The 13,514-nt window shown below is 42.0% G+C and overlaps 1 protein-coding gene across 6 annotated transcripts in view; it reads right to left on the minus strand.

The window, feature by feature from the left end:
- TACC1 (transforming acidic coiled-coil containing protein 1) overlaps positions 1–13,514 on the minus strand; it is an 83,284-nt gene that overhangs the window by 17,256 nt on the left and 52,514 nt on the right. For 2 of the 6 annotated variants that reach the window (XM_028152492.2, XM_028152491.2), the window contains exons 3-6: positions 11,228–12,293; positions 7,364–7,424; positions 6,299–6,419; positions 2,717–2,769 (exon numbers count right to left, since the gene is read on the minus strand). In XM_028152492.2, the coding sequence (XP_028008293.2) occupies positions 2,717–2,769; positions 6,299–6,419; positions 7,364–7,424; positions 11,228–12,293 (1,301 nt within the window). Of the gene's footprint in view, positions 1–2,716; positions 2,770–6,211; positions 6,420–7,363; positions 7,425–11,227; positions 12,294–13,514 lie in introns of all 6 variants that reach the window. The other 4 variants (XM_028152490.2, XM_008146151.3, XM_028152494.2 and 1 more) reach the window with 3 other exon arrangements.

The raw sequence follows: 13,514 nt of genomic DNA on the forward strand, positions 1-13,514 counted from the left end.
GTCTAGTTACAGTGCTATCTAAAGGAAAAACTTGTTCTAATGATTATCAGGGTGTCTTGCTTGTCTAACAGATAGCCTAGAGAAGTTTTCTTCTTATCCCCCAAAAGAAAGTGTAATTATCATAGTGGTCAGTCACCAAAGAATTACATGCAAAAAACAGAACACTAGCCCTAGCCAGTTTGGCTCAGTGGATAGAGCGTCAGCCAGCGGACTCAAGAGTCCCAGGTTCGATTCCGGCCAAGGGCACATGCCCGGGTTGTGGGCTCGATCCCCAGTGGGGGATGTGCAGGAGACAGCCCATCAATGATTCTCTCTCATCATTGATGTTTCTATCTCTCTCTCCCTCTCCTTTCCACTCTGAAATCAATAAATAAATATAAATATATATTTTTTTAAAAAAAACAGAACACTATACCTGGTTCATGGCTCATCTTTCAAGGGGTTTCTGGGGATGATGTGTTCCATGTAAATACATTTTCCAAAGAAAGTCAACTTTTTTTTTTTTTACATGTTGATGCTTTGTGTGTCTATGTAGTCACTTTGGATGGAAATATTTCTAAATTTTTTTTACTAAGTTTCAGGCCTAAGAAGGCAGAAATGGTGACTGTACCTGACCCCACCCAGCCCGGCCGATGCCGGATCACAGAAAGTCCTTGCTCTGCGGTGACGTGTGCCACAGCCCAGTGATGCTGTCAGGTGTGCACCATGACGTGCTCCTGACAACGTGCCCACGCTCCCATTCTTGGTTCTTCTTGCTATTGTTTCAGGCCCCTCTGGCAGCACTGCACTTTCTGATACACCAGCTTGCTTTTATCATAAACTCGGGTTCTAGAGAGCCACATATGGCTAATATTTTATTTTTCACAAGAATATAGGTTCTGTACTATCTTCCTTCCTACAAAGCATTTTTTGGGCTATCTTCCCCTTACCTATACAAATAAACATTTTGTATAAATGGGGGGAAAAGCTCAACAAATAACATCCGAAATTCCAGCCAAAGTGACCTAGGAATAATCTTAAATGTCAGTATAACTAATCAATTATTTATTGATCATTAATCACCCAGCTCTCTGGTATTTTGTTTGAACCAGAACTAAACATAAAGTCCAAGGTTCACTTAGACCAGTGGTTTTTAAACTTGCCAGGGTCATTATAGAATCATGCTTTCTCTAAAAAGCACTCAAAAATACACAAATTTGCAGACAGCTTCAAAGACCTCATCCAATACAGAAACTCTGGGCTTAGGCCACAGAAAAGGGAAATGCAAAGCCACAGGCTGGCAGTGCCCATCTGCAGCAGCATTTGGGGGAGGGTGGCCCACTATGCTGACAGAAGTCCAAAACTCCTCAGAAACACTATCTTGGGACAGACCTATCACTAGAGCCAAGAGTCACTTGTGGCGGGAAGCCTCTAAAATGGCTCCCGTGACCCCACTTCCTGGTACTGATGCTCTCGGGCACTCTCTTCCCTGGGGCAGGCTGGACCTAAGGACTCATGCCTATAGAGCACCATATGGTAAAAGTCATGGTAGGTCACTTTGTTTACAAAAAGACTCCAGCTTCCACGCAGTGACAAGCTCCATGGGGAGGTCCATGTGGCAAGGAACTGATGGCTCTGTCAACAGCCAGTGAGCATCTGAGATGTGCCAACGGCCACGTGAGGGAGCCTGGAGGTGACCGCAGCACTGGTCTATGCCTTGCCTGCAGCCCCAGGGTTCCTGATCCACAAGTGATGGCATAATAAATGTTCGCTGTGGATAACTGATACACCCCTGGACACTGATCATTCTGTTAACTTCCTGTGCCGTGTCTATCATCAAGAGGCTTTCCCATAGTCTTGCTTCCCATGTAACTGCCCACAGGAAGATAATGTACTAAGTTAGGCAAACATATTTGGTTCACCTCGTTGTTATATTTCCGATTCTAAATTAGTACCTTTTAAAGTCTGTCTTTTGTGAGTGTTTATTATTCTAAGCCAGAATCCCCACCTCTAGGAACTGACTTTCCTGTGCCTCCCACGACCCTTGTGTTATCAAGAATTTGACTGTTCTATTAACTTGATTTCCTTAGTAAGGAAAATACCAATATCTATTCTAGAGTTCTGTAAGTTTTTTTATTTTCATCAGCACAGCTTCAGCTTTCCTGCCACCTGCCACGCAGCCAGTCAGCTCCCACAGCCCCTAGGAACACATTCTAGTACAACCTTCACCACAGGTGTGGTTTGTTTCCATTCTGTACCTGTTGCCAGTGCTGTTCAAAATAAATATAATGCAAGCCATATGCAATTTAAAAATTCTCAGCAGCCACATTGAAAAAAGTAAAAAGAAACAGGTGACATTCATTTTAATAATATAGTTTAGTTAACCCAAAATATTATCATCTCAACATGTAATCAATATAAAGTTAGAGACATTTTACCTCCCTTCCTTTTATGCAAGTCATCAAAAACTGGTTGTATTTTACACTTACAGGACATCTCGTTCAGACTAGCTACATCAAGTGCTCAGTTGCACATGCGCTACGGGGTGCTGTCCGGGAATCTCGGGATAGAGTGTGAGCCCCTCAAGGGAAGAAGCTGTGTTTTATTTATATTTCATCCCCATCACCAAACAATGGCCGTAATTTATTTAAAGATTTAACATGAGCTTCAAAACAAATGCTGAAAAAACCTGAGCTCCACTTAACGCCCCCCTCACCCACAAAGTTTAGGAACTTACAGGCACGGCAGATCCATCTTTCTCCATTTTCTGGCACGTCTCTTTTTCTACGCCTAAAACACAGAGTCATTTTTGTAGTTAACCCAAGAAGCTGGTTCCTTCCCTTCCTAGTGAAAGGCACTGGGAAACCCGCAGCGCAGGCCCAGAATGACATCTACAACGCACGAACGCACTCCAAGTTTCCACAGGGGTGCCGGCCTCCTATTGATCACTGTGCTGTCCATGTTAAAAGTCCAAAATATTTACAAGAAAGAGGGCGTAGTTAGTCAGTCATAAAGGAATCCACAAACTTCAGGTGCAAAGAACAGCAAGTCTGCCCCCTTGTGCCCATGTACTAACCAGGGGATTATTTCAGGAAGAGGAAACACTGAATGCTGTTTTATTACCAAGTCTTAAACTCCAGCCCAGAAGGGTACCCTCAATCTAATTAGTGTAAGCAGTAGCAGATAAAACAGTAAGCTCCAAATTGCAATACCCACAAAACTAAATTCATTTTGTACCTCCCACTCTACCACCAGAGACAACATTTTAAAAAACCTAACACTACACGTTTTCTAATTAAAGGAATATGCTCTCACTGAAGACAAATTTTTTTAAATTGATATTTAGAGAGAGGAAGGGAGAGGGAGAGGGAGAGAGGAAGTGAGGGAGAGAGAGAGAGAGAGAGAGGGAGAGACCAATGTGAGAGTGAAACATCCTATACACCCTGCACTAGAAATAGAGCCTGCAACCTGGGCGTGTGCCCTGACTGGGAATCAAACTGGCAACTAACTCTTCAGTGCACGGGATGATGGCCAACCAACTGAGACACACTGGCCAGGACTGAAGACAATTTTAAAATATTTTAAAATTTTATACGACTACACTCTCCCACAAAGCAGTAACAAATTATTATTTTAGCATAGTGTCTGTCTATAATGAATTATTTTAAAAACATAAATGCTATTAGAAATACACTTATAATAGCATTTATGTTTTTAAAATAATTCATTATAGACAGACACTATGCTAAAATAATAATTTGTTACTGCTTTGTGGGAGAGTGTAGTCGTATAAAATTTTAAAATATTTTAAAGGGAGAGATCAACCAAAGGACTTGTGTGCAGACATATGAGCCCAACCAGCGGTTAAGGACAACAGGGGGGTGGGGGCATATATGGGGAGGGGGGTGGGATGGAAATGGGGGGACGAGGACAAATATGTGATACCTTAATCAATAAAGAAATAAAAAAAATAAATAAATAAAAACACAAATGTGACTATCACTACTCTGCTTAAAAACCTTCAATGGCCCTGGCTTGTTTGGCTCCTGGATAGAGTGTCAGCCTGAGGACTGAAGGGTCTTGGGTTTGATTCTGGTCAAGGGCACATGCCCAGGTTTCGGGCTCGATCCCCTGTAGGGGGCGTGCAGGAGGCAGTCGATCAATGATTTTCTCTCATCATTGATGTTTCTATCTCTCTCTCCTTCACCCTTCCTCTCTGCTATCAATAAAAATGTATTTAAAAAAAATAAAGAAAAAACCTTCAATGGCTCCCCTCCCCCTACAGAAGCAAGCCCCAAATCCTCAGTACCACTTCATTTTCCCCCTTACCCTGTACTCACAGAGCTCCTGGGCATTTTACCCACATGGCAGGTTCCTTCCCAACCCTGAGAGAGACGCTCGTTCTCTGGTGCACATCTATGTCTGTATCTATCAACACCAAGCTCCAAGGTGACTTTCTCCAGTAAATGTTCTCTGATTCACCTGACAGGGTCAGTATACCCGTCCACCTCACACTCCCACCTGCATGAGCACAGCCTCTGCTTCTCCCTTGATATGGATGATCATTACACACAGTGACACACTACCTACCCACTGAGGACAGCACTGTATCTAACAGAACCCCAGCTCTACAAATTTCTGTTGCAGGAATTTCCTCCGAGTGAGGAAGAATATAATTCAACAAATATCTACTATGCACCTGCAGCCGAGGAAATTCAAAGATGAATCACTCATAGTCCTTAGCCTTGAGAAGCTTATCAAAGATACCCTTCTATAATGAATACACAAAACAGGAACGGTAAGAAGAAACGTGTTGGGAGCATAAAGCATGGTGGGAGCCAAGTGACATTTCTGAAATAGACCCAAAAGGATGGGCAGAATTTCTATAGGAGATGGCAAAGAAAGGTATTTCACATAAAAGAAATAAGTGTAGCCCACCTACCTGAGTAAGGTGGTTGTAAAGGGAAATGGCAAATGAAGTCTTGGGAAAGAAGTCAGAGCAGAAAGAGGCCTGGGAAGAAATCTGGACTAGTGCCTGCCACGTTTATTTTATAGATGAAAAACTGAGACCTGGGGCCAGGGAGGAGGCTGGAAGAATAACTCTCACAAAGTCCTGATTCCCATCCTGCTTCCTTCGTTTGATGAGATCATGATTTCTTAAATTCTAGGTCTAAAAATGCCAAATTAAATTATGTTGATTTTTAAATAATGTTTAATGTAGTCAGGAACATGGTTCTAAACATTTCACAAGTCAAGTTTAGGGTCATAGATACAACTTGGGACCTAGAAGGAGGGCCTCAGCTCTAGAATGTTCTGAGAGTCCAACAGCAAGAAGGTTAGCAAGAAAGTTAGTCTATCTAGGTTCTTATTTGGACATTAAGAAGGATTTTATAGGGCATTGGTCAATTTCAGTCTACCACATCTGTGAGCAGGACAATTTATAATGGTCTAGTGCCGTGGTCGGCAAACTGCGGCGCGCGAGCCACATGCGGCTCTTTAGCCCCTTGAATGTGGCTCTTCCACAAAATACCACGGCCTGGGCGAGTCTATTTTGAAGAATTGGCGTTAGAAGAGGTTTAAGTTTAAAAAATTTGGCTCTCAAAAGAAATTTCAATCGTTGTACTGTTGATATTTGGCTCTGTTGACTAATGAGTTTGCCGACCACTGGTCTAGTGTAATGAAAACAAGCTTTGTGATTAAAAGACCATGGAACCTACTGCTAAAGTCTGAATCCTAGTTCTACCATTTACTAGCCATTTAGTAACCTTGGCCAAGTTACTTAACTTCCGTGTCTCACTTTCCTTCTCTGAAAAATGGGAAAAAAATAATACATAGCAAAGAGTAGTGAGTTAATACATGTAAAGCACTTAGAACAATGCCTGCACATGGTAAGGAATTACACGTTAGTTATTATTATTTCTGTAAGTTGAAAAGGAGCACAATAATCACATCATGGTTACAGGCCACTATACTTTGAGATGTGGCCACATTAAAATAAATTATAAAAAATTTCAAGCAGTCCCACGCATTAGTGCCCCCAGTACATCCTGGCACACTAATCCATATGTCCCTGGTATTTGATAAGACACCCTTTTCGTGTCTCTTTTCTAGGTGAAGAAGCAAAGCTTAGATCAGAATCCAAATTCTCTAATCTCTCTAAGGCGTCTCGGCTTTAGGCTTTCAGGCATTTCTATGCTATGTACATTAGAAAGATGAATATGTACTTCCATACCTGCTTCTGAGGATGAAAGCGCATGATTTATGGCAGACACGGGAACATTGGAACATTCAAAGTACTCCAGGTCTTCCTCTGGCTCACCTTTCACCTCGGCCCCGGCTGGTTTCTGACCAGATGAAGTGGATGCCAGTTTCTCCTCATCGGTAGCATGGCCGTCCCTGTTAGAAATGTCTGAACTCTGGGAGATCACTGCTCCTTCATCCTGGGAGATGCAACAGAGAAGATGCTACCATTAGGTGGGGAAAGGGACATCTCAGAGCAGCCACTATTTGATCCGAGTTAACCACAGATCTGAGTACAGATCAAGGAAGAAGCTGGAGTCCTTCAATCACAGAATGTTGCCTTTTTCTAGCACTTAGCTGTTCTGCTTCCAATCTGAGGTTTGACAAATTAACCTTCCCTAGCCTAAATTTATTAGAAAGAAGTTTAAGTGGTTCAAGGCAGTGGTTTTCAAATATTTTGCTCATAAACCTCCTAAATTAAACCAAAAAAATATCTATGTACCCCATTGTATTTTCAAGTGCCACCTAAAAACTGTTCAGCATAGGTTTAAATAATTTTGAAGGATATAATATCTAATATAGTTTAAATACTACCTTGCTTAATTCAATGTAGTTATTCTAATGATTTGATATCCTACAATGTATTTAAAATTGGACATGAACAACCTCTTTAATAGTCAGAAATATACATCATTCCTTTTCCTCTCTGAACCTGAACTTCCCAGTATACTTCACTTCCATCAACTCAGGTTCTCCTATTTGGCTGAAAGTGATGAGCTGGAAAATCATCTGACTTTAAAAATACATTATCCACTCACTGGAGTCAATCACCTCCTTAAAACCTACATCAATATTTCAATCTCCCCTTTGCTTGGTGCCCCAGAGATTTCACACCCAGTGGTAAGATTTGAAATGGGTTAGAGGGAACCTTAAAATAATGGGAAAAGGGGAATTGTGAAAGGGTTTCCTTGTCCTCAGAGGACTTTTCAGATCAGTTTAGGATGTTGGTTCTCTTAAAGCCGAATATTCCAATACCCAGTGGGAAGTCTCCATTAACCACCATGCCCCACCCTGGGGGTGGGGGATGCATTCGTAGTTTGGAAACCACTGGTCTAAGAGATGTTCTGGTGATAGACAGACTTACCTGTGAACACCCATCCAAAGCAAGAGACTGCGTTTCATATTTCTTCACCTTGCAGCCACTCCTGAAAGAAAAAACAAATTAACCAGGCTGGTTGGGAATCTCACTGACAACTTTTGAGCTATGAGATGGAGCAGAGAGAGCAGTGTGTGCAGATAAAAGCCAAGGCATACAGCACCACACAAGTCGTACATCTACACGTCAGAGATGGGAGCAGCTTTTACATCTCTGAATCTTCTCTTGAGAGACGGGGCAAGCAAAGAACTACAGTCAATCCATTCTCTGAAAAGACCCCCTCATGAGCTTTTGCAGTTTTTCATTACATACCACACGGCCTTTGAGAGAGCAGCCTTAGCAGAGACATTCCGTTCATCTGATCCTCACTCACCTGGGCTTAGGCATTCATTAGAAAAATTACCACGCTGGACTAGATTCTTTAAAAATTCTTTATTGCACTAAAAGCCATAAGAAGTCTAATGAAACAACTCTGGACATGTGTGCTAACAGAGTAGAACTGGGGTTAACAGAAAGTATAAAAAGGAAAATATCTGTGTAAACTATTACCATTCCTATTAAAGTAGTAAGATGGAAAGAACGTTATGGCTGGAACCAGGGAAAACTCAAATCAACAGTTATTTAAACTAGCGCATAATTTACTATCCAAAGACTAGTTCAAATTCTTTTGTTTGGATGAATTTAAAATTCCCAGTAATGCCACTCTGACAAAAAAAATAATTTGCAACCTTTTTTTTCCTGTGTGGGTAAACAAACAAACAAACAAAGGCAAGCACATATGTTACCAAAATGTGCACAACCACTGCCTGGCTCGGGATTTTCTTTCCTAATGCTTGAGCGCCACCCCTTGCCACCAAACTCAAGTCGGTCCACAAGAATCCCAATCATGGTATGACGTCTCCATTTCATCCCCTGCTCCAACCCAGTAGCCTTATCCTATCAAGAAAGCCAATTATTTCCGACATTAAATAGCAGAGCAGTGCCTGAAAACCCTGCCAGATGATCTCTGGGGCCAAGCCAGCATTCAGTATCAAAGCACCACACAAGGCGTGCCAAGGCAGAGAGCGCAAGCTCACGCACCTAAGGTTGGATCGCCACTCCTTCAGGTACAGACAATCACAAGGCTAAGCTGACTCATGAAGTGGCAAATGAAATGCAAAAAAATAAACAGAAGGTCAAACTCAGAACTGGAAGCCAACATGCTATGGAGAGATGGTCTGGGAAGGAGGGTAGAGGAACTGCCAACAGTCCCAGGGACAAAAAGAAACCACAGTAGGGGTACTTACAACAGAAAACAGAGAAATTTCACTTGTTCAGTAGTCCTGATGCACCAACAAAATTAGAAACAGGAAAGAGACACACAGATGGAGAAAAGAATCATGTAAAGCCTGGAATATTTATCTCTAGTCTGGTAGATGTAAAGGCTGCAAAGTTCTTTCTATGAGGGGAGATACAAATTTAAAATGTCATATTTATGAATGTTATCACTGGTGAGTGAATGATTGTCAGGAACCTCATCTCTAATGAGTAAGAGTGATAGAAACATTCAGAAAGGCCACATATTCAAGCTTACAGGTGAAAAAGTAAACATTTCACTGTTGAACACACTCTTAAATGTCTAGTCATTTAAGGCAATGTGTGAATAAAAGTATAGTTGAAGATGTATCTGCTTATATCTGCTGTAGGTGTGTGTCACTAAGACACCTAAAATGATTTTTCATACTTTATTTGGTCCACAAAAATCCTAATCATAGGACGATGTCTCCATTTCATAGAAGAATCTGAGACACCAATTACATACATCTTTTAAAAAGTCACACAAGTACCCTGCTAACCGAACTTCTAACTCTCCACTAGATTCTACCACCACATGTGTATTTTCAGTCTTTCCTACCAATGAAGGGTTTTGCTAAACAAAATCCCAGTTACACAGAGGTCAAGCACCCTTCTTGGAGGCAAGAGTTTTGATTGCATAGAATTTTTTAAAAATCTGTAAAATATATTATTAGATCAAGAAGTCCATTCACCAAAAACAGAATAGGAGGACAATGCTACCAGGTGAGGGTGGTAGGACTCAGGAGAGGGTGCTTCTTGCTATGGAAAATAAGGTGTAGGATCAATTTCCTTCCCTTTGATCTAGATTTAATTTCATCTAACATGAATGCAATGGCTACATGCCTTCAACATGTGTCGGAAGGAAGGCTCCCAAAAGAAATGACTTATCAACCTTGCTGGGTAGAAACATCCCATATAAAGGATACCCCATATCAGGAAGCACCAAGGCAATGACCTGGCCAACGCATACCCCAAGCACTGTCTCGGCAACAGTAACTAACCTTAGCCACAGAAGAGCACTTTGAGGACACCTGATCAATCATCTTTTTCAGCAACTATTTAACGGCTTATATACCATATACACTGAGTGGCCGGATTATTATGATCTCTGAACACATAATAATCCGACCACTCAGTGTATATCCTATATAATAAAAGGCTAATATGCAAATTGTCCCCTCGACCAGGAGTTCGACCAGCAGGCAGGCCGGCCAACCACCCATGTCCCCTCCCGCTGGCCAGGCTGGCTGGACCCCAACTCATGCATGAATTCATGCACTGGTCCTCTAATATATATATATACACACTGAGTGGCCAGATTATTATGCGTTCAGAGATCATAATAATCTGGCCACTCAGTGTATAATCAGAGAACAGATCAACAACAATTACTGACATCTTATTCCCCTAGATATTCTGAATTTGCTGAAGAACTGATTCCTACATTGCTCGAGCTTCTTGGTCTGGATTGATACTTTCTGCTCTTTAAACTTTTCCCTTTAGTATAATATATCACACCATCCAGCATTTTTCTTGAAGTCATAGTAATACTAAAAATTATTTCCCTAATGATCTATGGTGACAATTTAAAACATGATATTTCTTTTCAACTTCCCTTTTCATACTTCATCCTCTATGTCATTGGTCTCTCTTATATTCAATGTTTAGCAAAATGCCACGGGGTCACAAAGGGGTGTACTGTCACCACTTAATTTTGTGATAAGGGGACCCTGCAACAAATTTAACCTGAAACTTGACATGGACTGTGGCCTGAGTTGATCACTCTGAAAACTCCAAGGACCTTGCAAAAGTGGCTCCAGATTTCCCAGGGCAAGGGATAGGGTAGGGGTAGTGTCACAACACACAACAAAAGACTAGTCAGATTTCTGTCATCCTTTAAAATATTCTTGATTCTTATTGGAATTCACCTCCTTGCTGATGGAACCACAAGCTAACCATAAGGACATAAGAATTCTCCCCAACTTTCAGTGGTTTGTTTCCAACAAAAATCACAGCTTTCTGTTTTAAGTGAAAAACTTCCATTACACCCTTTTGGACCATTTTCTACAAGTTCTTGACACTAAACAGGTAATCTGTAGGCTTGGGATTTTTGTTTTATCCACAGAGAATCCGAAGATGGTGGCTAGCATATCACTTGAATTCTGTAAGTAAAGCGATTCCTGACAGCCCAGATAGGATTTCTGAAAACCATCAAATCTCTACCTGCCTATCTTGTTAAACAGGACAAAAGTACCAAAAGTAGGGGGGGCGGGGAAGAGCTCAGCTGAATAAGCTGAGGATTCAAAAACCAGGCAGACATCAAAAGGAAACCTCTGGTATTTGATTCCACACAAAAGTTTGCTTTAAAACAGTGAAGACTGCAATATGAAGTCGTAAGCTTTGTGTCTCCCCACCTGCACCTCAAAGATAACTCCAGATCACCAAAACCCACAGCAGCCGGCTGCCCAACTTTCGGAGTGTACACAGAACACAACACCCACACCCCTCATCACTCACGTTATTAAACGCGACTTTGCCTTCTTGGGTGATTCTAAGGTTTCATTAACATGATTACCAGCAGAACAGTCACCATTTGTTAAAGCTGTAGTTGGTTTAAAGGGATCCGTGGATTCATCCAAGTGGTAGGATCCCTTAGTGAAGAGGGGTGGGGAGTCCTGCAGTGTGGACTGGCCACCCAGGGGACTGAAACTGGGATTCTGCTTAGAAGACGCTTGGGAGAGAGACGCATCATCTGTGGCTTGGTCCGGGGGCGGTTCTGAACCTTTGGTGCCTGCTGGCTTACTGATGCCATCTTTCTGTACCTTTGGAGGCAGTTTGTTACCCAGTTTCCTGCCAAGTTTTCTTGGAAGGCCTTTCCTGGACTCTACATTTTCCACATCTTCTATGAAGTCAAACTCGAGCTTCAGAGGTGAGCTCCTTGACTCCTCCAGCAGCTCAACCCCGGAATCAGTGGTGTCACTGCTGGGAGTGCTGCTTGTTTCCCGAGCGTCAGGGGCAGATTTCTGAGTCCTGGCATCTCCTAGCAAAGGACTTGTGTTCCCATCCATTTCATCAGGATAGGATGCCTGGGGGAGAGGCATGCCCTCCATGGACGTTTCTGAGAACTCGCCAACTGTTTTCTTCCTCAGAGAGATGGGTTTGGGCTTTCTTAGCTTGCTTCTGCTGGGCACTGGCTCCGGACAGGAGTTGCCACTCTTCAGGTCAGCTTCTGTGGAAGCCTCCAGTGTAACCCCCATGGTGCTTTCTGTCATCACCTTGTCCTGGATGGCTTCTGGCAGGCTGGAGGGCAGAGCCTCGCCTGAGATGGCCGTTACACAGCCATATGCTGCTTCTGTTCCAAGAGCTGCCTCTGAGTTATCCGTGGACTTCTTGGTTGCTATTGAAAATGGCCTCACCACTGAAATTTTGCTAATATCATGTTCAGGTTCTTCTTTGAAATCCCTAACTGAGTAAGATTCAATAGCCTGCTGTGAAACCTCATTTTCTGCGGGTCTAGAATGAGTCTCAGACGAACATTTTGCAACCACTTCTGCTATCAGCTGTACATCAATTTCTTGTGAGTCTAAAACAAAACACAAAAGCCATCTATTAAAGAATGATCTTTTTGGCATTGGTAAATATTCTCTACTTGCTGAATCCACATAGACAAATGGGCTCTTTCCTCTTTGCTTTTGTTAAGCATCTCTACGGCAGCACAACCACAAAAGGAAGAGCCGGTACTACACCCAAAAGTGAATTTTCCCATCCCAAGTTGTGTATTACCCAAGTTATACAAATAATAATTATACCAAACAGAGCGCCTTAGGAAAAGGCTAGTAGATCATGGTGCACTGCAAAGCATACTGATTGATGTTAAAATTCTGTAGGTTAAAATGACTGATCTGGAAGAAATTTTAGATGCTGACAGCTCAGGTGCAGGGGATCTGGCACTGACAATTCCCAGGCACTGCCTACCAGTTTCAGGTTCCGAATTTCACAAAGCAAGCAGATTTTAATTTTTGCATGTTAAAGACGAGTACTCCCTCTTCCCCAAAATGGAATTTAAATAATTCAACTGTTTCAAAATTAATTCAGCCAGCTCAGAATAACTTCTCTTTAGACTGAAAACCTAAAAGAACCAAATTTAAAAAACGAATTTGAAAGAGCGGACACAGAAATGGCTTTAAAAACAAATAGCCCTTATTTCGCTAAGATGACAAGTCATAAAATAATAACGTCAGTTTTTCTTTGGAAGCGCTCTCTGAGTTGGGTCAGGAATTCTCTCAAATCACTTGTAAAAAATAAAGATTCTTTTCAATTGGGGTCTTAGTAGGAGAACTGCTTTAATTAGGAAGTTGTAATGAAGGTATTTCTTTAAAGCACAAACTAAAATCGTGCTTTCCTGACTTAAATATCTGAAATAATGATAGAATAGCAGCAAAAACTGAATAAACTGGTTATTATCACAGTATCTCATGACTTTAAAGGAAACTCAGATCCAAATCCTAATCCTAATCCTGGATCAAAAACCTGAGCATCACTGAAAAAGTTTTGGAAAGTGCTCACACACCTTTTTACATGACTTTTTTATGACTGAGATTGGCAGTGGCTTCCTCCTGTAGCTCTAGGAAATAAAGGTTTTTTGCCTATTGTATCAGAAAGCATGCCACCTACCAGGGTGGCATGGGGAAGGGAAAACAACACCCTCATCTGAATCCAGCCCCCCACACTGAGCAGGAGGGAAAGGAGCTCCACCAAGAAGACACCACCCCGCCTGGCATGTCTTGGCTAGCTCCAGCCAGGT

The sequence above is a fragment of the Eptesicus fuscus genome, chromosome 8, assembly GCF_027574615.1.
Source record: "Eptesicus fuscus isolate TK198812 chromosome 8, DD_ASM_mEF_20220401, whole genome shotgun sequence".
Classification (NCBI taxonomy): domain Eukaryota; kingdom Metazoa; phylum Chordata; class Mammalia; order Chiroptera; family Vespertilionidae; genus Eptesicus; species Eptesicus fuscus.